This window comes from Molothrus ater, chromosome 12 (genome assembly GCF_012460135.2).
Source record: "Molothrus ater isolate BHLD 08-10-18 breed brown headed cowbird chromosome 12, BPBGC_Mater_1.1, whole genome shotgun sequence".
NCBI classification, from domain to species: Eukaryota; Metazoa; Chordata; class Aves; order Passeriformes; family Icteridae; genus Molothrus; species Molothrus ater.
Genome location: NC_050489.2, coordinates 16551458 through 16574812, shown reverse-complemented (window position 1 = coordinate 16574812; position 23355 = coordinate 16551458). Strand labels below are relative to the sequence as shown.

The following is a 23355-nucleotide window of genomic DNA, read 5'->3' as shown; positions in this document are numbered from 1 at the left end:
ATGAGAGCTTTTCCAGCTGAGCAGAAGCTCCTTCCCACTCCCATTTTTCCTGGCGTGGCCATTGACAACATCCACAGCCCAGCAACAAGAAGCATTTACTGCCTGGGCAGAGCCAGGGAGGGACTGATCCCGCCTCCCCTCATTTCCTCATTGCCTTTCCTCCTCCATTTATTTCCTTTGGGTTTTCCCCTTTGATTAAACTTCTGGCATGTTGGAATGTTTAATAATAAAACAGATAACTCATGGGAGATGATATTTATAAAATCTACTTCTTTTTTTTTCACTCTTTGTATGACCTTGAGAGAAAACTACGTTCTTCCATTTAAAATTAAAAAAAAAAAAACCAACAACCAGAAGGTGCAGTCAACAAGTTTTCAAACAATCAATGTTTTATTTGGTTAATTTATTAAACACCTTTAAGACAATTAATTTTGGTCTGTACCCTTCTATAAAATGATTCAAGTTCTGAACAAACCTCCAATACATAAAGCAAAGTTACTTTTACCATACGCAAATTTCAGATCAAAATACAACACTCTGTTTTCTTACATTTATAAAACCCGGTCAAATACAAACGACATTAAAAAAGATAAAACACTTTCACTGATCCTTGGTACAATATTACAGCACAATTTGCACAGTGGCAACTAAGTCCTCAAAGCACAAGTCAAATACTTTAAAAAGGGAGCCTCCCTTTAGTCACCCAATGTTCTACTGAACACGTAAACAAAGCGAGTGCTACCGAATCCAGGAAAATTCCCGTGTCCCTTTTCATACCATGTGTGAGCCACAAAGCAATTCTGCAAGGGAAGCTACTGGTGAGTAACCAAAGAGCTTTCCTACTTTGCTGTTACCAGTTTTTGTGCAACTATTCCGTGAAAATAAACGAATGGAGGTGGACCAGACTCTGCACTGGGCAATTTATGGCAACTAAAGTAAACCAAGAAATGAGTGTTTTTCTAAAAACAGACCATAAAACTATATTAAAAAAAAACCCCAAACAATCCCAAATTATCATGGGTACAACTGGAGTAACTGCCTTTTGCTTCACCTTCAAGACATCTAATGAAGACACGGAGTGTTTTCAATTTTTGAGTTTGTTCAATTGCAAAACCCAGTGTTTCAGCAATGGGTCAAAGTGCCATTAGAATTGCACATTTTTCTTTAATTACAGAATGCATGTTTGCATGAAACGCTCATTTGGTGCTACACCTGAAAGCCTGCACTGACACTAACGTGTGAACACGTGGGATCTCCTATGAAACAGAACGAAAATTAAAACTACAAACATAAAATGATAAAACTCAAGTCTCAGTTGATAGACATTCCTGGGAAGGTCCTACTTAGCAAACCTTGCAGCAACACCTCGAGAAGAGAAAGTAAAACCAGAAAAATGGATGGGTCTGATGTGTCCCCCCAGGCTCTGCTTTGCACAGGCAGTCAGGGCAGTTGTACCACAGTGCAACTGAAGGGTTTTTGCCTGAAGTTCTGCAAGCCCTTCATTTCTCCCACCCCCAAACCACTGATTTTACTCACAGTTCAATTGTAACTGCAGTTATTCAGTCTCATCTAATGTGAAAATGTGTACATAATTAAATGGAAAAATACATTAATGGATCTACCTTTCCTGTCTCCTCCCTCCCCAAACTCACACCAAACCCACGAGGACACCACACACTCCAAAACTTTTCCTACCTGTTAATGTTCACATAATCCTGACAGAACAGAGAACTGCAAACTGCACAAATAATACATAGTTAAATAATGCTCAAGTGTAAACAATACAGGATGGACATGGTTTAATAAAACCCTAGTGAGGTACAGCAAAAACTTAATTTCCTAATTTAGTGTTTTAAGTGCAATTGAAACGCTGCTGTACCACCCTTCTGCAAACACATCTCTCCAGAATTAAGCTGCACTACTAGGCTTATTCCCTTAAAGCTACATACCCATGCTATAACTCATTATATTGATTTAATGCAAATATTTGTGGGGAAAATTAATTTACAGGGTTAATTAAAATCTTTTTAGTATTCAAAAGGAATGATAGTAAAGGGATCAACCATGGAAAATGTGGTAATATATGTTTTTTAAAAGATTTCCAATAATTCTAACACAAAACAGCAAGTATATTTTGAAAAATGCATAGAAACCCTGTCAATACAAAAATCCCCACTGAAATTACACAACTAAGCAATTTTAATCTAAATATTTTATGTGCTTTTCTATAAAGGCCACTTTGACGTACAAAAAAATTTACATTTTTCCCCAAAATAAATTATTTGTTCCTCAATTAAAAATACTGAATATGGAAGCATAACAACCCTCTCTCGTGCCAGCTGCTCATCTGCAGTGGCTATTTCTGAAGAAGAAAATCTCCTAATATTTTCAGTTACCAAAAGAAATAAGAAATGGCTTCAGCCTATGGTCTGCTTAGCACTAGGAAAAACCTGGGGGAAGGAATGGAACAGGCTGAGCCCCTTACACTGCATGTGCTGGGGAGGGAATGGATGTACACAGAGAGAGCTTTCCTGCTTGTCTCCCAGGCTATGCACCAAAATCCCTGTTTGGAATCAGAGAAAGAAATCGAGGTCAATCTGAATTAAAGAGAGACAAAATAGTAAAGGGAGTTGGGAGGCAGAAACTGTATGAGGTCCAGGGTGGGTTAAGTAAATGAAGAATTCAGGATCACCTGGGAGAGGAGAGCTCCTCACAGGAGGCAGAACCAGGAAAAACTGTACCCGTTTTTTAACAGGGGGAAGAAGAGGAACACAAGGAACAAATTTCATTGGAAAAATGAAGCAATGGGAGGATAAAGAACCTTTACCAGCAGTCCTGACCACATGGGCATTTATCACTGAATTGCCACAGAAGCAAAAAACCCAAACTCACACAGAAGCAGCAGAAATGAAAACGTACTTGGACTGATTGGAGACATCACAGGGATTCTTTACTGTAAGCACCAGCTCCACAACTGACTGACAGAGGGAAAGCAAGACAACACCAAGCCAGGGGGCACAGCAAACCCCAAACACCTGACACGCTCTAGGGCAGGGAGGTGCAGATGTGGTGAAGTGGCCCCAGAGGGTAAAGCTGCACTGGGGGGGTTACAGGACAAACTCCAGCTGACAACACCATGGGACAACAGGAGGAACACACATGGAGATCACATCATCCCGAGCCAAAACACCCAACAACCTGACCCAGCTAAACTGCTGGGCCAGGCCAGGGGGCAGGAACAAAATCAGTGAACTGGAGTTGATCTGGATACGAGATTCTTGGGCAGCCATTGAGTACAAGCTCTCCTAACCTTGGACCAAGGACTGGGTTTGGAAGGACACAGGAGCTGCACTTCTGTATCACAAGGAATTCAGCTCTCTGGTGTGCTGTATTGCATAGTTTGATTGAAGTCAAAGAGCATTTATGTCTTATTTTTCCCTGTTTTAAACAGAAGTAACTCAACATACTCCGATCAGAGCATTCCAAACCCTGCCCCCAAGTGATTAATCAATTAATTTCTAAGGATTTTGGGGTGGACACGTAAAAGCCAAAGCTCCATTCCCACACAAAGCACAGGACCCACAGAACATGTACACACATAAAAAGCCTGTAACAGTAACCACATCTGTAATACAGGAGTCAGAGCAGGACAGCTGGATGATGGGGGTAACCCTTGCTGTCCAGCTGCATGCCACAGATGGTAAAGAAAAGGTGAGTGCTTTTACCTCACCACACCAACATGCCTTTTGTAGAAAAGGTGGCAATATATTCTGACAATATCCTGGTAATTATCAAGATCTTAGATTTCACAGAACATTGAACCTTTAGGAGAGTGGCAGCAATGTGACATCACATTCCAACACCCTCCTATTACTTGGTTCATGGAATACAGATATCATAATTGGATTATTCAATAGCTGTTTCATTCTCTTAAGATATAAGAGAGTATTTGTACTGTACAAAGTAAGACTAAGTACACTAGTTATCATTATTATAATACATATTCATATTTTTAACCCAATCCCACAAAATTCATGGGACTCAATAAATATGGTTTACCAAGGGAAAACTCTGAAGATACAGCATCTAATGTGAAGAAATTTTAGTTTTTCCTTCTGAAGGTAAAAGTAAAACAATTCCAGCTTATCAGGGTCCCACTCTGGATTATGAAGCAGTGGGCATACGAACAGGGATGCAGTTTCACAACTCTGGTTTCTCAAAAAAAGGAAAAAAGTGCAGTGGAAAAACAGGTGGCCAGAAGCTCCCCAGCTCTTTAGGCCCGTACCTGTGGTTCCACACTGCAGACATAGTTCCAGAACCCACAGCTCCATAGCTCCAGAAGTTTCAGATTTAAATACAACAAATGCAAAATAGAAGATCTCCTATAACAGCCCATAAATGTTTATATCATAAGGGACAGTGTGGACTCATCCTTACCCGTGCAGCAGGGAGCAGCTGCAAGGCAAGGAATGATGCTGCTCCTCAGCCTTCCCTAGAATGAGAGGATCAGGAATTTGCAAGCTCAGCAGGGTTTCTCCATGGCCCCTCATTTATCAGCTGTTTTTCAGAAGTGCTGCAGGTGACACAGATACTCCTGTGAGGCCACCAACCGGTGGCTCCTCTGCAGTGACAGCCTGGATGAGTTTGGGTGGTCCAGAGGGCAGCACCCAATATGTGAAGGAGGAGAAGGTCAAGGCAGTCTCTGGACCCTTTTCAAAAGGCTAAAGGGCTCTTAGAGTAACACAACTGAGAAATGCTACAGCACTGGGACTGCAGAGCCTTCAAGAAGGCAATAAATAACTTGCTGTCTGAGATGGGACAAATTCAAACATCAACCCTTGATCCTTCCTGCTGTTTCAGACAGGGCAGGAGTAGGACTTTATGTGCTTCAGAGAAAGAAAACACTGTAGCAGTGTTACCAAATGCCTAAACCAAACTGATGATACAGATCAAACAAAAATAAAGGCAGCACAAAAAGGACAACAAAGTTCCTATGCAGGACTAAAATTCAGCTCTCTCCTCTGTGGCTTGTGTCTACAAGAGCCTCTCCTCAGAGTGCCCAAGCCAATGGCACTGCAATGGCAGCACTTGGAGCTTCCCTCCTCCTTCCTCCTGAGCACCTGTGGCACCCAAACCCTGGGGGGCTGAGCAGGAGGGGTCTGAGACAAACCCCATACCGAGCCCAGCACCCCAGTGATCTGCCAGCCACATGGGTCAGCCTGTCCCAGACACACAGCCACGTCCTGGCAAGATTAATATTTATGGAATAGCCACCATGATGCTAATGGAAGGCTCTGGAATTAGCAGCTAATTGGTACAGTCTGCAGAGTTATGAATAGCTCCTTGTTTCACCCCTACTATTTGTGCATGGCCACTAAAATGTTTGCTACATTGAAGTCAAAGTTAGTATGAGCTGTTCCTCAAAATTTTAGAGGAAGATGTTCTCCGTGAAGCATTTCTTGGCTTTGCTTATACAAAGAAAGGAAAAAAAGTAGCCTTTTCCCACTACATTTTGTATTATTAAGGCCTTTGACAGTGTGGAAGCCATCTTTATGAAAAGGGATGCTTTTCAAAATAGAGATTGAATACTCAAAGAAAAACAAACACAAGCTGATTACCAGCTTATATTGGTACTTTTAGAAGTCAAGCACAGTGTAAGGAATTCAAATCTATGTCAAAATAGCACCTTTAGAAGCAGAAGAAAAGACACTTTTTAAAAAACTTTTTCAATCTAAGCAAAACCCCACATACCTGAAGATCACAAAGAAATGGGCAATGACATAAGTTCAGGTATGGAAGGTGGGTATTGATTTGAACAGTTTTTCCTCTGCAGGTGATTAAATGGGGAACTCCACAGAAAAATATCTAATTAGACATTAAAGAAAAATCAGTGAATCTCTCTATTGAGATAATGTATCAAGTTCACAGCCAAAACAGTGAGAGCAGAATAGAGGCAGAGAGAAAACTATCTGATCTTTCCTTAAAAGAGCAGAGACTTCTATTTTTTAAACAGATCTCTTCCTATTTAAAAATCATCAGGACAGCCTTTAAATTGCTACTCTTATTTCCAAGTATAATAGTTACTATCAAGTAATAGAAATCTTTATTTACTTTTTACAGCAGCTGCAGGTCAACCTTGGTCTTTTTGTACAGAAACATTAATTTAAAATGAAATTAAACTGTCCTTGGGCAATGATACCATTCTGTCCTGCTTCTTGTCTGCTTTTAGGTTTTTTTTAATTGAAGGACAAAATGTGATTTAAAACAAAACAAAACAAAAAATATTTGACAAAGTGCAAAGAAAGAAAAAATGAGGTAGCTGGGCATAGGGGCTTTTCTCCCCAGGACAAGGTGCCAGGCTTCCAGCCACAGTGACACACATGAGGGACTGGGCTACAGCTGCTCTACCTGCAGCTCTGCTCACAGGTGTTCAGCTGATCTCTGACCTGCTGGCAGCAGTTTTACAAGCTCCATGAAAAGTCATTTCATTGTGTACTAAGCACTGTCCCACACACACTGATGTGCAGATGTGCAAAAGCCACAGGGAGCAAGTTGGTGTGGCCACTCTCCTCTGACCCACAGGAGCTGTGCTCCCAGGCCCATGGGCACAGCTGTGTGTTCAGAGGGAGAGTGAAAACAAAATCCTGTTAATAACAGCAAAAGAGAAAACACCTGAGGCCAGAGCAAACATCATGCATGGAACACCCAGGACCTGCCCCTGATGGGCTTTGGGGTCCAAACACTGAGGGCAGTCAGTGGTGGCAATTCCATGAGTTCTGTACCAAACCCAGCCTCTTGCCCCACCTGATGCTCACAGCCAGGCTTGTGCAGTGTAAGGAGAATTTTGTACTGAACCTTCTCCACCCCTCAGCTCTGTAAAGGAGCTTCCAGGAGCCCCCCAGAACACAGCTTGCTGTCTACATCATGTAGCCAAGATAGGACACTCACCATGCATTGCAAAATGCAGACCCTTAAACACTAACATGTTTCAATTGCAAGAAGCAAACCACCCAGGTTTTGGAAAACAAGGATTCAAAAAAAAAAAAAACAAAAGCTTAAAATTGACTTAGCAGGTGTTTCCCCAAGCAAACAAAAGCTAGAACAGACTTCATGTTCTCCAAGCAACCCAGAGGAGTCCTTTGGACTAGTTTAAGACCAGCTCTGAAAGGGTTTGAAAGTATTTCTTAAGAGGGCACTGCCTGGCTTCCCTTCAGAAAGAAACTATAGCAAGAGCTTTACAGAATGTCAGCTGTGTTTAACTTGATCACCTCAGCAAAAACCCCTGTGCACTGCTTCATTCACTCTAATAAATAAGCAGGCTTTGCTTTTTAAGACATAAAAACAGTGAAACAAGTGACAGGGATGATAATGCTTTCCTGCTATCATGTGTAAATTAATAAAGCAGATGAATAAATCCCAAAGCTTTTGCATGTGAGGTCGTTCAGGAGAGAACCTCAAGCCCAGCCAAGGATCAGGTTTTTGTAGGATGCTCCCTGTTGCAGATGGAAATTTAAACTTTCCAAAATGGCTTTTGCTTTCATCAGGTACAAATTTGTTCCACAGGTTTTTTTTTTTCTGTTCTGAAATTGGCAGCCCAATAACAGAATGCACAGAAATGACACTTGTGAAACAAGTGCACAGCTGGTGGCAGGAGGTCAGTCAGGCTCTGACAGGGTTTAGAGCTACAGATGAAAGAAACTTGCCCTCAACAAAAACTGAGGTTGTCTCAGCATTAACTCAAAAGAAATGGACGAAAGTCAAATAAATTAAGAAAAGAAAAATTAATAAGTGCCTAAGGTGATAATTCAAAAACCTCCAGTATTAAAAAAAAAAATCAAATTCACGTTTTATCAACAAAATAACACTAATTACACAGGGCATGCTTCTTTCTATTATTGAAATCAGACCCATCAGCTTTTACCAGGGCTCAGAACAGCTTCATTTCATTATGCAAATTCAAGGGCACAGGTAGGCAGTGGCATTGAGCAGCTTCATGTACTGAAGTGCTCTGGCAGGTGTTCTCTGCTCAGAAACCCTGCAAAACTGCTGGGCATCAAGATTTAGCCTTTTTCCATTGAAAAGCTCCAATCTTCCACCTCACTTTTCAAGACATTTCAATGGATTATTTCAAATAACCTCCAAATATTATTCTATGCAAGTCCTTTATGTATTGCAACCAAAAAGCAGTTACCTAGAATAAGTAATTTAAAAAATATTATTCAGATTTGGTATCACCAATTAATTTGCAACATAACCACCTGTTGGTAGTAGCTCATAGTTTAGTTCTCTTATTACCCTTAATCCTTTTAAACAGGTGTTTATCTAGCTGGGCACTGAATGGCTTTAGTCTATGTTTTTAGGTAACATGTTAATCAAAATTTTGGGAGAATTGATTGCTGGAGCACAGCAGCAGTCAGACCACAGAGTCACACTGGACATGGCTGGTCAGAAGTGTCACCTTAAACCCTGGCTGCAGTCCTTCCTACAGCAAGGAATTTCCCAGGGGAAAAAAAAAAAAGAAAGAAAAAAAAAAAACCACACCAAAACCCATAGGGACAATGGAGAGCAGGTGCCAAACTTATTAATGAACTTCAGAGCACACAGAGGTGACCCCCACAGAAAATGAGCAGAGTTTCCCCAAACGCCACTGCCTTTAGCTTTTACTGACTCACCTTCCCAAGCCCTGTGTTTTTCTCTCACAGACCATGTGCCCCTGGAAACACAGCTCCAAAAAAAAAAACAAGGAAGAGCATCAGAAAATGGCAAATGTCAAAAGGCTGCAGCAATGACGACTGAAACACAGGCCTGTACTCAGTCCTGAAGGGGAAAAGGAAATACTCCTTTGGGAAGATGGAAATAGCAGCTTCTACAAACACGGATGCAATTAACACCCCCCCACCCACCTGAAGTAGCCATTTAAGTACTCCAAAGAGCTAAAGAGAACACAACCCCCAAGTCCTCAGTGCTAAATTAGAGGCAGAAAGGATCCATTTAACACTAAATTAAATATAATTCCATGGAAAGCACTGCTGTGAGTGGCACCAAACCACACCTTAGCTACAATGCTCAGTCTGCCTGTGTCCCTGGGCACAGCCACATTTCCCGAGGCACAGTTTCATTCTGCAGGTCGATAAATGCAAACAAATTGCACTTAATCTAAACAGTTATAATTTTAAATACTAAAGCCTGTTGTCAGCTGCCTTTTTTTATATATTTGCATGGCACCAGTGCTCTAGTAAAGAGCAAAGTGTCCATATGCATCACATGGAGTGATACTCAAGGCAGTTGTGAAGAGTAACACAAACCTGCAGAACAGCATTTAAAAAAAAAAGTAGATTTACATTGCTTTCAATAGCATTCATTAAAAAAAAAAAGAACCACTGCTCTTTTTGGAACACAGTGAATTTTAAGCATATCTGTATTTTAGTAGAACAGTTGAATTATTGTTATACACAGAAGAACCCAAAAGTTTGGCACTTGTAACAATTTGGATTTGTTATTGCATCCTCCACTCTGCATGGCACATGCATGGTAGCAGAGCCCCTGCACAGCATTCATGGAACAAACACAGAAACTGCAGTTAAAACAGGGGACAACCTCCCCAGACCCCTCTTTCTGTGCTTGTGCATTTACTGAGTCATGCAGGCACCAGAAATATTGCAAAGCAACCAAGCTGCCTGGTGTGTTCTAGAGGGGGAGTTCAGAAGCCAGGCGGTTCAGTAGCTTTGATAAAAACCTTATTTTCCTATCAAGATCTCTGCTCCTGAAGGCAGGCTGTGTGCCAGGCACGTGCTGTGCAAACACCAGGGACACAGCCTGCCCACAGCCATCAGGGAGCTGATTTTGAGCTTCTTTTGGTTTCAGATTCACCTCTGTCCTCTTGTGTAATTTTGTATTAATTTGCCTTCAATTTAAAGATGAAGTACCCTCAAAACTACAGAAATTCACTTGACCAGAAGCAGCTGGGTTGACACTTTCACAATAACTAAAATTTAAGGATTAGCTGACAAAATATTTAAGGACAACTAGACCTTGCTGTGGTACAGCAAAACAGAAGACTTTTCAGGATGCCTGTTCTTCAAGTTATAAAACCAGCAAGGGAGAGGATCTGAAATCCAAGCCTGACTCTTTAGGAATACGAGCATCTGTCAAGGCCAGGTAAGGAACAGAGCCAAGCCAGGCATGTGCCTCCCTCAGAAACTCAAGGGATTTATTTTATGAGAGCAACAGCACTTTACACCTTTGCTTCTGTAATCTCTCTCTGCTGTGCAGAGCAGCCACAAGGCTACAAGTGTAAAACAAGCACAGAGGACACTGCTGTGTGCTTACAGTAGCATGTATTTTTTTCCCCCACTTTTCCCTTAAAATTGACAATTCCAAAATTTTTTCCAAAATTATCTGTGGTACATGAAAAAAGGAAGACATTTTTCTTGGGGGAATTGTGGGAAGAGGTGGAGTAATGGGAGAAAAAAGCCACCACTCATCCCATCTTCCACAATTCCTACCCTGTATCTGGTGATTTCTGATTTCAGTACCTGGGGTTGGTCCAATTCCTCACCAGGGAAAGAAAAATGGATGCAGAGGCCCAGCCCAAGTGCCTCAAGCTCAAGGTGGCCCAGCCAGTCCTCATCCTGCATGGCCAGGACACACATTCACACTGTCACCTGTGGAGGACCTGGCTGAATGTCAGTGCCAACAGTGAGCTGGGAGGAATTAAGGCCACTGTGCTAAGCAAGGACAACTTAAACAAGTTTCTAAGCTGCCAAACCACCTAAACTCCCTGGACTGCAACTCAGAAAAACTCCTGAGTTGTTCAGCCATCATGTGCAGGGGTACACAGTGCCAGGAGAGCAGGGACAGCTGAGTGGTGGCATTTACCAGTGAACCCAGTTCAATCTACAGCTGTTTGCACGTTCAACACTCAGCACACTGGTGACCTCCCTCCTCTCAGCACCTCTGGTACCATCACAGCCTCCCTCTCCTTCTGAAGGCAACCACCCCTCGGGAAAGAGAAAGAGAAGCCAGAGGTGAGCTCTGCCTCTTCACCCCTACACCACCACTGGTCCAATCCCTGCAGAAAGGGGAGCCTTGGCTTCAAACCACACTTATGGTGTGGTTGTGGTTCTTCACTATGACCACACCATAAGCCTTGCTCCAAATTCTGAGGGAAATCAAACCTGGTTATTGCACAATCCAAGGGATGCTGCTGATCCCAGATCAGAGCTGGACAAACAGACAGACAGGAAGACACATCCCTTCCCTCCTGTACACACAGAGGTTAGAACAGCTCCTGGATCAGTCCCACAGACAATGCAGAAGGGGAATGGTCCCATCCCCTTAGGCAAGGCCAAGGAAGCCAGTTTTGAGATCTCAGGAGTGCCTAAATCTTGAGCACACACCCCAAACCCCTGGAGAGCATCCTTGGAGACTTGGTCTCAGCCATGTGGAACATGACACGAGTACAATGTGCTCAGAAATTCAGTTTGTGACTGGTTCAGGTACAGAGGCTTAAATTTCTTGGTCAAATCTCACCGAGTGCATTCGCAACACACTCCAATCACCAGCAGATTTGTTTGTTTTATTTATGTTTTCTTTAAAAAAAAAATCAAACTAAGAACGCCTAGTGTTAATCCTACTCTAAGTGTAAACATTTGGTTCAGTAACTTGAACTGCAAAACACTGCTAGAGTATTTACTTGGGTTTATCATGTGCATTTATCACTTACGTTTTCTGGATGCTGAATGCCCTCAAGTGTACTGGGAAGCTACAGGGACTCGGGAGATAGCAGCTGCAATATTCTGAATAACATTTTCTGAAGTTTTCCAAGCCACTTAGAAAACTGAGCTCAAAGTGAAACAGATACTTAGGAACATTCATCACTTTTGAATATGGGCTCTTGGCACTTTGTCTGAGGAAAAAAAAATTGATCCATGTAAGATTTTTCAAAAAAGGGAAGTTTAACAGATAAACTAACAGCACTTGATTTATTTCACAAGCCAGCCAAGGATGGAAATAGTAGTTCACATTTCTGTAGTAAAGCATTATATATAAATTTAAAATCTAAAGACATATATATACACACACCAAGTTACTGCAATGCATAAATATATAAACTTTTTAATATGCCAACTAATATAGGTCAGAAAATCAATGTATATAGTTCAAGTTTTGCAGCACTTCAGCATTGTAAAAAATAAAAATAAAAAAAGGTCAATGGATTGGCTGCTGCCCTTTTCCCCACCCTCCCACATTCCTCTGCTCAGGAATCAAAGTAATTCCAACCCCACATCAGTGCTATGGAAGGACAGAGCAGAAATAAGTTTCAGAATGGCTCTTCAAGGACTTTTTAGTGAAATACCAATATTTTGAATTAGTTTGGGATCATATTTCAATGTATGTAAGATGATTTCAATAAAGATGACAAAGGTTTACACTAACACAACTGAGGGCAGAGTTTGGCTTGTCTGAGGTCCACAGAGTTGCAGAGTGGAAAGTCTTGTATGTAGTTATAATACTGGTTGTACAAAGTCTCTTTTTCTGAAGGGCAGGAGGTATTATTTCTATTTTCCATCTCTCCCATTTTATTCCTTTTAAATAAATACAGGTTATGTCCCACCCATCACAACAACAAAGAAATCAAAAATTGAGGTAAAACTGTTCTACCAGCTGATCTTGACTACAAACAAAAAGTCAATTAAATATCACTACTGATGTGAACAAGGCTTAGTAAGAAATAAAACGTAAGATACTAAGTTCTTCACTATAACCACACCATAAAACCCAGCTTTCAAAGTCAGACAGCAGTAAACAAGACTGTACTGTAGCACAGAAATCATTAGTAAACCAACTTTTGATCCCAATTTAAAGTCACTGTACAAATTTTTCTTAACTCTTAGTCCAAACCCCATGTTTTCTGCAAAATAAATATATCCTTGTCATATTTCACCTTTGTTCTAAGAGACATAAAATACACCTTTCTGCAATCCTCAGTCTTAAAAACCATTCTTAGCTTGCAAGCTAATCTGAAGTAAAAAGGAACACAATCTATTTCGTTTGTCCTTTTGCTCTTACCAAAAGCAGCAATCATCACTAACTGTTCCAAACAGGTCTTCCCTTTTCACTTGAAGGAAAACAGCCACCAAAGCCCACCCAGAAGCGCACGCCACCCACCTGCAGACCAGTTCATCAGGCTACTCGAACGACAGCATAGGAAAAAACTGTTTACTTCTTTGTGGTGTACTGTATCCATTTTCTGGGGTGTATCCATTTCAGATTAGTCCATTTTATATATATTAAAAATATTTGTCAGAATGAAACCGTTGCAAATCAATGAAAAACCGTATGTACACACCTCCACCATTTTTTAGGCACAGACCTTATCTTTTGAGAAAGGACTAGAAATAAAAGGTGCAATGACCAACGACTCCTGTGGCCTCATGCTCCAACAGCAGCACACCAGGGAGGTTGGTTTTCATGTAGCTTCTGTGTATTACAGCTATCCAGTTCCAGATAGCTCATGGATTCGTATCAGTTCCCCGCAGGGGAAACGCACCTGAAAGCTTTTTTTTTTTTTTTGCTTTTCAATAAGCTTCACCAAAGGAAACAGATTCCCACCAGTTCCAGACACAAAATCCTCCTTCAATAACAAGGTTTAAACTCCAAATGGTTACGACTGAAGGTGTTTCCTTGATCTCCCCCTTTTATTTTCCCCCTTCTCTCCTCTTTAATGTGTACTTAAGTTATTTGTTCCCGAAACAAGTACTGAGACTCAAGCTTTGTAAGCATTTAAAACAAAAACAGTTACCATACCAAAGCACAGCATACAGTGTAATTTTCAGCTGTAATTTCTCAGCTTTTCCTTTAAATAGAGCTAGATTATGGTGGACTGCACAGAACTCTTCCAGTCTGGTCCCCTGGCAGCGCGGGCTCACGGAGAAGGTACGCGGATGCGGAACAATCCCTGCTGCAGCTGCAGCCGGAAGAGTTTGCAGTTGGCGATGCGCAGCGCCGCGCAGCCCGTCCGGCGCAGGTCCGAGGGGAACAGCGGCTTGGTGCGCTGCCAGGTGCCCGTGCTCCTCTTAAATTCCCTAACATAGTCATAGTTTGTACCTGAATTAACGAAAAAAAAAGAGATGGAATACTTAAAACTCACTGCACCTGCCAACATTAGTAAGGCAAATACGTGAAGGAGAGCAGGCACAGGAACACACATCAGTGTCTGCACGGGTGGTTGAAATTATTGTCAAAAAGGAACTACTATGACATTTCTGATCTACTTAAACCCATCAAACTTGTAATTTTGTTTGCTTATATTTCAGAGAAAGCCCTGCTACACACTCATATCCATACACATGGCCACAAAAGTCTTCCAAATCTCTTTTACAGAGCGTGGCCAGATGCTGGTGGCTCTGAACTGAGTATGTTTGATAGCACACATCTATTTGGCTGGGATTGAGAGCCAAGAGTCACTATCACATCCTTATGAACCACTGGACGATGCCCCTAGAATGCAGAATTGCCTGTTTCCCGCCGCAAAGACAGGAGTTACAACCTCAGGCATTAACAGGTCTTCTTACCCTTAGATAAAAGCAGTAACACACTCTTAGTCTTAACCTCTTGTGGTCTTCAAACTTATCAACCAAATCAAGCCAATGCTCATGGCACTGAACTTGTTACTGAAGAGCCCAAAACCAACCTGTGTGTTTCTGTATGTCCAGCATAATTCCCTTGAGCCACAGTGACAGAACAGTGTCCCAGCCTCTTATTCTTAAAATGTTCAGTCTTAGTAGCAAGTATTCAAAATATTGGAAGGAAATGAGCATAAAGAGGTTTTTAGTCCTGGTTCTGACCTGTATCGAGATCTCCAATCACGTATATGCTGGCTCCGATGGGCACAGCTCCATACACAAAAGAAGAGCTAGTTGGGATACATAGGTTCTGGTCATTTAGATAAATCCACCTGTAAAAATAACAATTGAAAAACAGGATTTGATTTTTAGCGATCACATTTAAAAAAGTAATCCTGAGTCTTTTTGAAGCTGTATTGTTGACTCAAAAGCAGAGTTTATATATATTAATTTGTTATGTAAAGGGAACATTGTATAGTTTGGGACAGTCCTGGTTTCTCCTAGCCAGGAAAAGCAGCTGGTACTGCTGTATCCTGAAGTTGCTCAATTTCAGAATTGCTCCACTCATCTGTGTAATCTACCTATAATAAATTCTTCTTGCAGCCACACAGTGTGGTTCTGAAACAAATTCCTATAAAATGCTGCTGCACCTTTGCAGATGCTGTCACAGTTACCACACAAAGACCCTGACATGTAAAAATCAAGGCCATTTTAAGGGACTGTTCCTACACTTTTTATTAAATAATTTACAGAGAACATAAAGGTCTGAGAAACCTTTGAAAATCATCCCATATATTTGCATGGCCATACCAGGTTAATTTGGAAAAAGTTAGAAAATGCCCTCCCAGATACTGCTGATCTTTGAAAATTCTGCATCATCTGAACTCCTGATTCAGAAGTAAACCAGTCTTCTGGCACTCAAGGAGATGCTGCTCCATATCAATTATCTTGGAGGTAGAAATCAATTTTTAAAGGGCAAATGAAAGGATTGGCTGTCCATTATTTTGTCTGTGCTTTACACTGAAGGATTAACGTTCTGCACAAAGCAAGGAAATGGTTTGTAGCTGTCATAGAGGAGGACAGATGAACTAACAAGAGAAAAGGAGAAGTTCTCTACCCTGGTTTAGAAACTCTCACAGATCAAAACAACTTGCACCATATTTCATTAGCTTCCTTCCCTTACTGTAGGAGGAGGGCACAGTATTTTCATTGCTTTTTAGCAGCAAGTGACCTAGAATTCTGAAAACTGAGTAAGTAGCAGAGAAATGCAGAAGGAAGACTGGATTGTTATTATTTTTTTTTAAATTCTAACTATAGGACCAGATAAAGGAAGGGAAAAAACTCAGATCAGGAGTTTATCCACACTAGATACTCTGGGTTTTGGAGTTTAAATAAAAAACCTAAACCCACAGGGTGAGACCCAAGCATTTTCCTACTGTGAATCACCAAGGGACAGTATTAAAGTTTCTGTAGCTGCTTGTGAAAATTCATCCTCAGGCTTTCTCAACGTGAATGCTTTAAAAAACAGGCAGCACTTTTCAGGAACACTCACAGCAGCTTTAGCAGTTAAAACTAGGAAGGAACAAAGACAGGAAGGGCAAGGGGTCACGTTTCATCAGAATTTGACTAAGCTCCAGCTTAATGTGGGTTGTGCCTGCTGTTTGAACAGTATGGAAAAAACACCATGACCAAAAATTCCCAATCTTCAGGAATCTGAAAACAGTCCTTGGAACAGAACTCTTGCGTACTTCCCTGGGATGGCTCCGCTCAAACCCAGTCCAAGAGGAGCAGGGGGAGGCAAGTCCTGCTGCAACCAGGGGCAGAAGTGATGGCTCTGAAACTGGAACAGGCTTCCACCCCATTTAAAAATAGAAGGGAAGGAAGCCTAATTTCTTTCAGTCTTTAAGTGAGAGAAACAAAATGATCCATCCACACTGCTGTAGATAACGAGTGGGATGGGGGTAACTGCTTTATTTCCAAGTGGGAAGTAAATAAAGATGTGATACAGAGCCAACATATTCCAGACACGTCACCTCAAGATCACCCCAGCTGAGAAAGGAAGCTTGGAAATGAATGAAAATCCACATTCCTCTCATCTGACAGTGCTGTCAATCAGTGTTCTCATTACATTTGCATAAGCACTTGCTTTTAATGAAATTCCTGCACACTGACTGGAAGAATGTTGCTAATTACACATACTATGTTACAAGACTGTTTAGTTCACTAGTTATATGCTGCTGAAAGCTCTTCCCTATTTCCATGATGTTCCAGTAGCAAAAAGAACATTGTAAAGGATATTTTACCAAAGTACTGCTGCTGAAAATTCTCTCTCACTTTTATCTCTCTTAGTACCTGAAAATTTTTGTAATTCCTTTTCGAATCATGAGAAGAAGGAAGAAATCCTACCCCACTTATAGACCACCAGGGAAAGGCAGCAGTGGCCATACACCAGCAGATCTTGCAAAGAATCCTGAAGTCAACTTGGGCTGTATCAAATATTTCCAACCATCCACATAGAAAAGAAAAAACCCGAGTGTGTACAGACATCATGCAATGATGCAAAAAGTGTATTATAAATTATGGACTCTGACAGAAAGTCTGACCCATCAAGGTCTTAAGTATGTGTTTAAGACTTCCTGCATTTTATGGAGTAGACCAACACTGGATCACTGAGTGAAGGATACCTGCACATTTCCATCTTCCATTTTCACATTCATTAAATCTGTTTTAGCTTGATCGATATTTAAAAAAAACAGGATACAATGCACACAAAGCTCAATCTATAGCCTTTGAAAAAAATCTACATCCTGCAAAAACGCTGCAGTCTGACATGCAGCTTTTTCTATCTTTGGGTTCACTTAAATCCACTCATGCACATGACTCTAAAGACAACCTGACAAAACATTTATTAATTGAATAATCTCAGTTACAGCAGCACTTCAGTATGAGAATTATTTCCTACATTACCCTGTTCACATTTCATGTAGATGCTACTATTTTGTCTCACTTCATTTATTCTATTACTTGTTTATACAGCACAGCTTAACAGGAGTCTCAATGTTTATTTTTTTTGCTAGTGTGAAGATCTCAGCATATCCCCAGTCTTTGAAAAGTCTGCGTCATGGTTAAGAATAACAATTTTGAAAGACTCTGCACTGTGAGTTATTTTAGAGTAAGTTGCTGTCAAAGTAAACAATATTAAACAAGTCCAGTCCTTTAATCCAATTCAAGCCAGAATTATGGCAGCTTACATGAATTAATATGTTTATATACTGATGTGAGTACATCCTTAGACATTCACTCTGGAGTAAAACCTGTAACTCAGACACTCAGGCTCTGGGTGCCTGGCATGATGCTGGAGCCTGTGCTCTGGCAATGAGGCCTGAGGCACATATGGAAATTTGTGCAGATGACACAGGTGTGCACTGCTGCACGTACCCCAGAACCAACACCATGCACAGCTGAACTCACAGGCCAGAGAGCTCTCTGCATCCACACAGAAAGTGAACATAATGGAGCTCTCCACTTACTTAAAAACAGCTGGAAAAGCCCACAGTATTGGCAAATAACTTTTGAAAAGGTTATTTTCAAAAGTATTGGCAAATAACTTTTGAAAAAGTCACTGTGAATTTTGGTTTGAGAATGCTAGACTTGATCTGCTACACAGAGCTCTGAGGGTACTGAAACCTGGGATAACTGACAGACCCTGGAGCTGAGGGCTGGAACATAACTCAGAGACACTGCACCCTCTTCTGGCTACAGCACCCCTGGGCTGAGCTGGGGCCTCTTAAACCCTGGGAGCAGCTGCCACCATCTCAGCCTTCCCTGGTCCCCAGTCTCCACAGAAACACCCCAAACCTGTGCCCTGCCTGCAGGTTCATGCTGAGTTACATTTCCAAGCTCAAACTGGGCAGTGGCAGAGCAGAAAAGCAAAGTCTGGTATCTCAGCTGCCCTCCCCACGTGCCTCCTCCATCAGCTCCATCAGTCAGCTCTGCTGCCTGCCCTGCCCCGTGCCAGCACAGCCTCCCACCACACAGCCAGCACTCAGAGCAGCTGGGGCAGCTGCAGCTTTATCACTGCTCCACTGGGATCCTGCAGTGCTTGGGGATGCCACCAAGCAAGGACACAAAGCCGTGGCACTGTGGCAGGTGTGGCTGTGCAGTCAGCAGGTGGCACCATGGCAGCACCCAGGCTGGGCCCTCCCAGCTCCCCAAACTCCCCTGCATGGAAACTCAACCTGCATCAACCAGTGAAACAGGTCTGCAGCCACTGCTGAGGAACCATAACCTTCTGAAGAACAGAATCAGGCTGGAAATATTTCAAGTAAATCAGCTGAAAATAGCAAGTAGGAGAGAGGGGAGCACTTCTTTCCACAGTTCTTTCCCTTTCAAAGACCTCTTGCAAAACATTAATAAATTTCTGCCATTTCCCCAGCCTCCAGAAGGCTAGCAAACACTAAGGGAGCATCAGCAGCAACAGCCCCTCTGATCTGTCTGCTTCTTTTAACCAATTTAAAGGATGTTTTTCTTCAGCTTCATTTGATTATAGCTAGTTTAGACATCACTTTGAACAACAGAGAAGACCTCTTCATACAGAAATTAAAGTCTCTTTACAGCCATATCTTGCAAGAAAATTATATAATGAATTTACATCTACTGTTCTATTTTTGTGTCCTTTTATACAGGTCACAGTCATAAATCAGTCTTGATCTTCTAATAAAGACATGCTAATCTCCTTCACTTGTCAACAAGCCTCGAAACATCTGACCACAAAGTCTTTTTAAAATTTAATTTATGAAAGAAGAATAATCCAATTTACCGTTATATGCAAGAAAAAAGTCACTGGAGGAACCAAGCTTGTCAGTTATGACTGGAGAACAAGGTGACTAAACAAAAAATTCAATGTAAGGTAACATTTTGAATGGTTACCACATATAGTAAGTTGGATTCCACTACCAGAGCCAAGAGATAAAAAATTAAGTAATTGGAAGCAAATTCAAAAGAAATAGAAGAAGATGAGCCATGCAGTGTGGGGAGGTGCCTGTGGGATGTATAGCATCCATAGTGTCTTTCCTATGGCAAAAGCCTACATGGGTGCCATAAGCTATAAATGCTTGGAACAGAAATGCATCAAATTTCTTATCTCTAGTTTAGGAATTCCCTAAGCTGCAAATCTTTGGATAGGGTTGGATCATGAAGAAGTATCCCTGTACATACACACATTCCTCCACAGAACCATGGCATCATTTAGGTTGGAAAAGAGCTGTAATGAGCACTCAACAGGGAGCTGTGGGCACGAGCAGGGGTAGGGGCAGAAGTACCCTGCACTTGGGGAAATTGCAGAGTGCAGGGGAAGAGCCACAAACTCCCTGTGTGACCAAGGTGCTTCTCCTGTCCAGGGACACTCAAGACCTGGTGGCTCCAGGGATTTAGGCTTGGCATATAAGAGGGAAAAGTGGAGTGGATGGGCCTTCAGTAACAGCCAAACCGGGTGACAAAAAGTGAAATGAGCAACAGACACATGGCACAGACCTCATGTGAATCAGAGTGCAGGAACAAGGGGTGAGGGAGCAGGCAGGTGACTGGATGGCAAGTTATTGTCTGTGTTTAGAGCTGCAGCAGTTACCTTTTAAACTCATCATGATAAAATTCTGATTTGCACGTCACCATCTCACTGGCTTGGCTGTCGTCACGACTCCTGACCCCACCAAATACATAAAGCTCAGAGGCAACTCCACAGGCCACTGCCCCAAATCTGAAAATCCAAACAAGGAAAAAATATTAATGCCATGTATCAAAACCCTTTTGCAACCCAAAAGATGAACTTTCTTCATCTTTTACTCTTTTATTTATACACACAGATGCCTTAAATATCCAACAAGATGAGTCATGGATATTAATTGTAAGCACCTAATTCAGATCACAAAAAAAAAAAGCCAGTAAAAATATTTCTCTCTAAAAATACTGTGAAGTTCCAATTGAACTATAATTTCTTGTTTTCACTTTGCATCAGGGAACTAGTGCTTGTAACATCAAGGCTATGTTTCTACCAAATTTGTATTTATTGCTTGGATGCTCGTCTTTACTCAGCCACATGTTAACTACAGGTCACCACAACTCAGAAAGACCTGGTGAGATTCACAGGCCATCTTCACAGATTCATCAGAAAAAGGACACTTTCCTCCATCAGAGGGTTGGAAAGCAATCTAGTCCCCCCACTTCCATTTTCCCTCACCTCCTCTCTTTGAGAGGACAGATTGCTGTCCACTGCTGAGTCCTGGGGTCGTAACACTCCACAGATTCAAAGAGTTTTCCATAGGAGCCTCCACCCATTGCATAGATTTTCTTCTTCATAGCTGCATAGCAGCCAATCTTATGGAAAAAAAGAAAAATATATCTGAAATGACACACAAATGCACAGTATTGAGAGCTCAAAGCTGTCTGTACACACACACACACACAGAGGAATTTGGCTTGCCTATACCCCATGTCCAACAATGCAAGGCATAAAAATGCTCAGGCACAGTTTTGTTTTGGTGTATAAAGAGAGAAGAAGCTGCTCACTCTCATTTCATTTTGGAGACCATTTGCTACAGCTTCTACTTGAAGCAAAAGATTAAAACACATATTTTTATACATATATATACACATACATATATCTGCATTTACTATTTAACAAGAAGCAACACAATCATATAGGATGTAGTTTTTACCTTTCTAACCATGGTCAAGTCTGGCTGCTTGGTCCAGGTCCGGCTATAAATATCATAGCTCTCCATAGAGATCAGCTCCCTTTCACCATCCTCACCTCCCAGAATATACAGAATCCCATCAATCTCTACCACACCAAAATTATGTCGTGCCTAAGGAACATCAATAAAGTCAACATTGAAAAACATAACTGCCATTGTGAATAAATGAACACAATCTTATTTTTCAGACTAACTGTCTGCAAAGTGCTATTGGTATTATGCCCGGCTTTTGTTTTGTTTTTTTTTTTAATGCTGAAGTCCTAAACTTCATAAGCCTAAGATTATTAATTTAATCAACTAAACAAAACAAAGGGTATCAAAAGGAGAAAAAAAAAAGGCAGAGTAGCAGAAGCCAAAGAGACCACAGAGAAATCTAAGAACAGAGCTTGGCCATATTGCAGTTCCCATAGTGGTGGTCTCTGCAATGAAGCTGTTGCTTTCAGGTCTCTCTAGCAGCAAAGCCTGGACCCATTCTCTGTGCAAAGGCAGCTCTTCTATTTTGTATGTATCAGCCCAGCTACCCCTCAGTCTCACAGCAAACATATCACAAGCAGGAAATTTAAAGCATCATAACTAAAATTGTAGTCAAATCTACATGCCTTTGTTAACCAGAGATTGCAAAGAGGAAAAACCTGTGGTAAACAACTTCTTAATAAACACCCTGTGCTGATTTACAAAGATAAAAACACAGGTGTATTAAGGATATATGTTTACAAATAACAAACTTTTACTTTTTGATGGAATGTAATTATGAAGAAGGAAGCATTAACTCAAACCAAACCTAAATATGTGCAAGCCAAGTTCTGTATGTTGGCCAGTCCTCTGTCCATCTTTTCTGCACAGTCCGATCCCTTTGTCCATCTCAGAGGTCTCTTGTTTTAGAAGGCCAGTATACGCAGAACATTAAGTATACTATAGGACTGATTCATTATGAAATTCCTGAAATTTTGTAGTTCATCTTACAGTTAGCTCTTCACCAATTGTTTAGTTTTTCCAGATCCAGCAGTCAGCATCAGACCACAAGAACAACAGGATATAAACAGAAGTCAGTCTGCAGCATGATTTTGAATGTCTAAGATGCAAGCGACTGGAGATTCAGAATAAAATTTTGCAGAAGAAAAGGAACATTTTGCCAAAGTAAAAACTTAAATCCCAACAGTTAGATAGAGATCTTGCCTCAAGCATTGGTGGTAAGGAACTCCATGAATTGGTGTCTGGATCATATTTCTCTCCAGAGCTTAGCGTTCCCTTGTTTTCATCCTGACCACCAAGCACAAATAAAAATCCTTCTGTAAAACAAAATGTAACATGATCTTAAGAACAGGACTCTCAAGAAGAGGACTCACACCTGCACACTGAGCAAAACAACATGAATGGTGAGCTGTATTCTGGAATTCACCAAGAGATCCAGACCAGTCACAGGTCAGACTCTGGACTGGAGAAGGTAAAGCACATACTTACATCTGACTCAAGTCTGCCCCTGCAGATACCCTTCAACATATTCAGTGATGCAGCAACTAGAATTTACTTAAAACATTAAATACTCCTGGAGAGACAGATGTAGCAGATTCCCACAAAATGTTGCAGGAATAGTGATTTTAAGACACTCAGATGACAGGGATTTTCACAGAATCGAGTACAGTTTTGGGCAGACAAAGGGGAAGCATGAAATAACCCCAGTGCAGTCACTCTTGAAGAAAATATATTATTATAAGCTGTATGTCAGATTTTGAGGCACTGGTAAGTTTTCATAACATTGACTTTACAAAGATGAAGTTCCCCTTTACCTGCTGACAATACTCCATGATTGATCCTTGGAATACTCATAGGAGCAAGTTCAATCCAGAGCTGTCTATTGGGATCATAAAGAGGACACATACACCGCATCACTGAGGTTGGTTTCCGTGATCTGAACACAGGGTGGGGAGGGAACAAACAGAAACAAAAAGACAAAGACAGAGATTTACGAGTTCACT

General features: G+C 41.3%; 1 protein-coding gene across 1 annotated transcript in view; it reads right to left on the bottom strand.

Moving 5' to 3' along the window:
- Positions 1-358: 358 nt before the first annotated feature.
- The window catches only part of GAN (gigaxonin), a 39341-nt gene continuing 16344 nt past the window's right edge, over positions 359-23355 (bottom strand). Inside the window, exons 5-11 of the mRNA XM_036390190.1 lie at positions 23167-23288; positions 22556-22668; positions 21341-21490; positions 20863-20999; positions 20254-20382; positions 14850-14959; positions 359-14109 (exon numbers count right to left, since the gene is read on the bottom strand). Coding sequence (XP_036246083.1) covers positions 13928-14109; positions 14850-14959; positions 20254-20382; positions 20863-20999; positions 21341-21490; positions 22556-22668; positions 23167-23288 — 943 coding nt within the window. The 3' untranslated portion in view covers positions 359-13927. The remainder of the gene's footprint in view (positions 14110-14849; positions 14960-20253; positions 20383-20862; positions 21000-21340; positions 21491-22555; positions 22669-23166; positions 23289-23355) is intronic.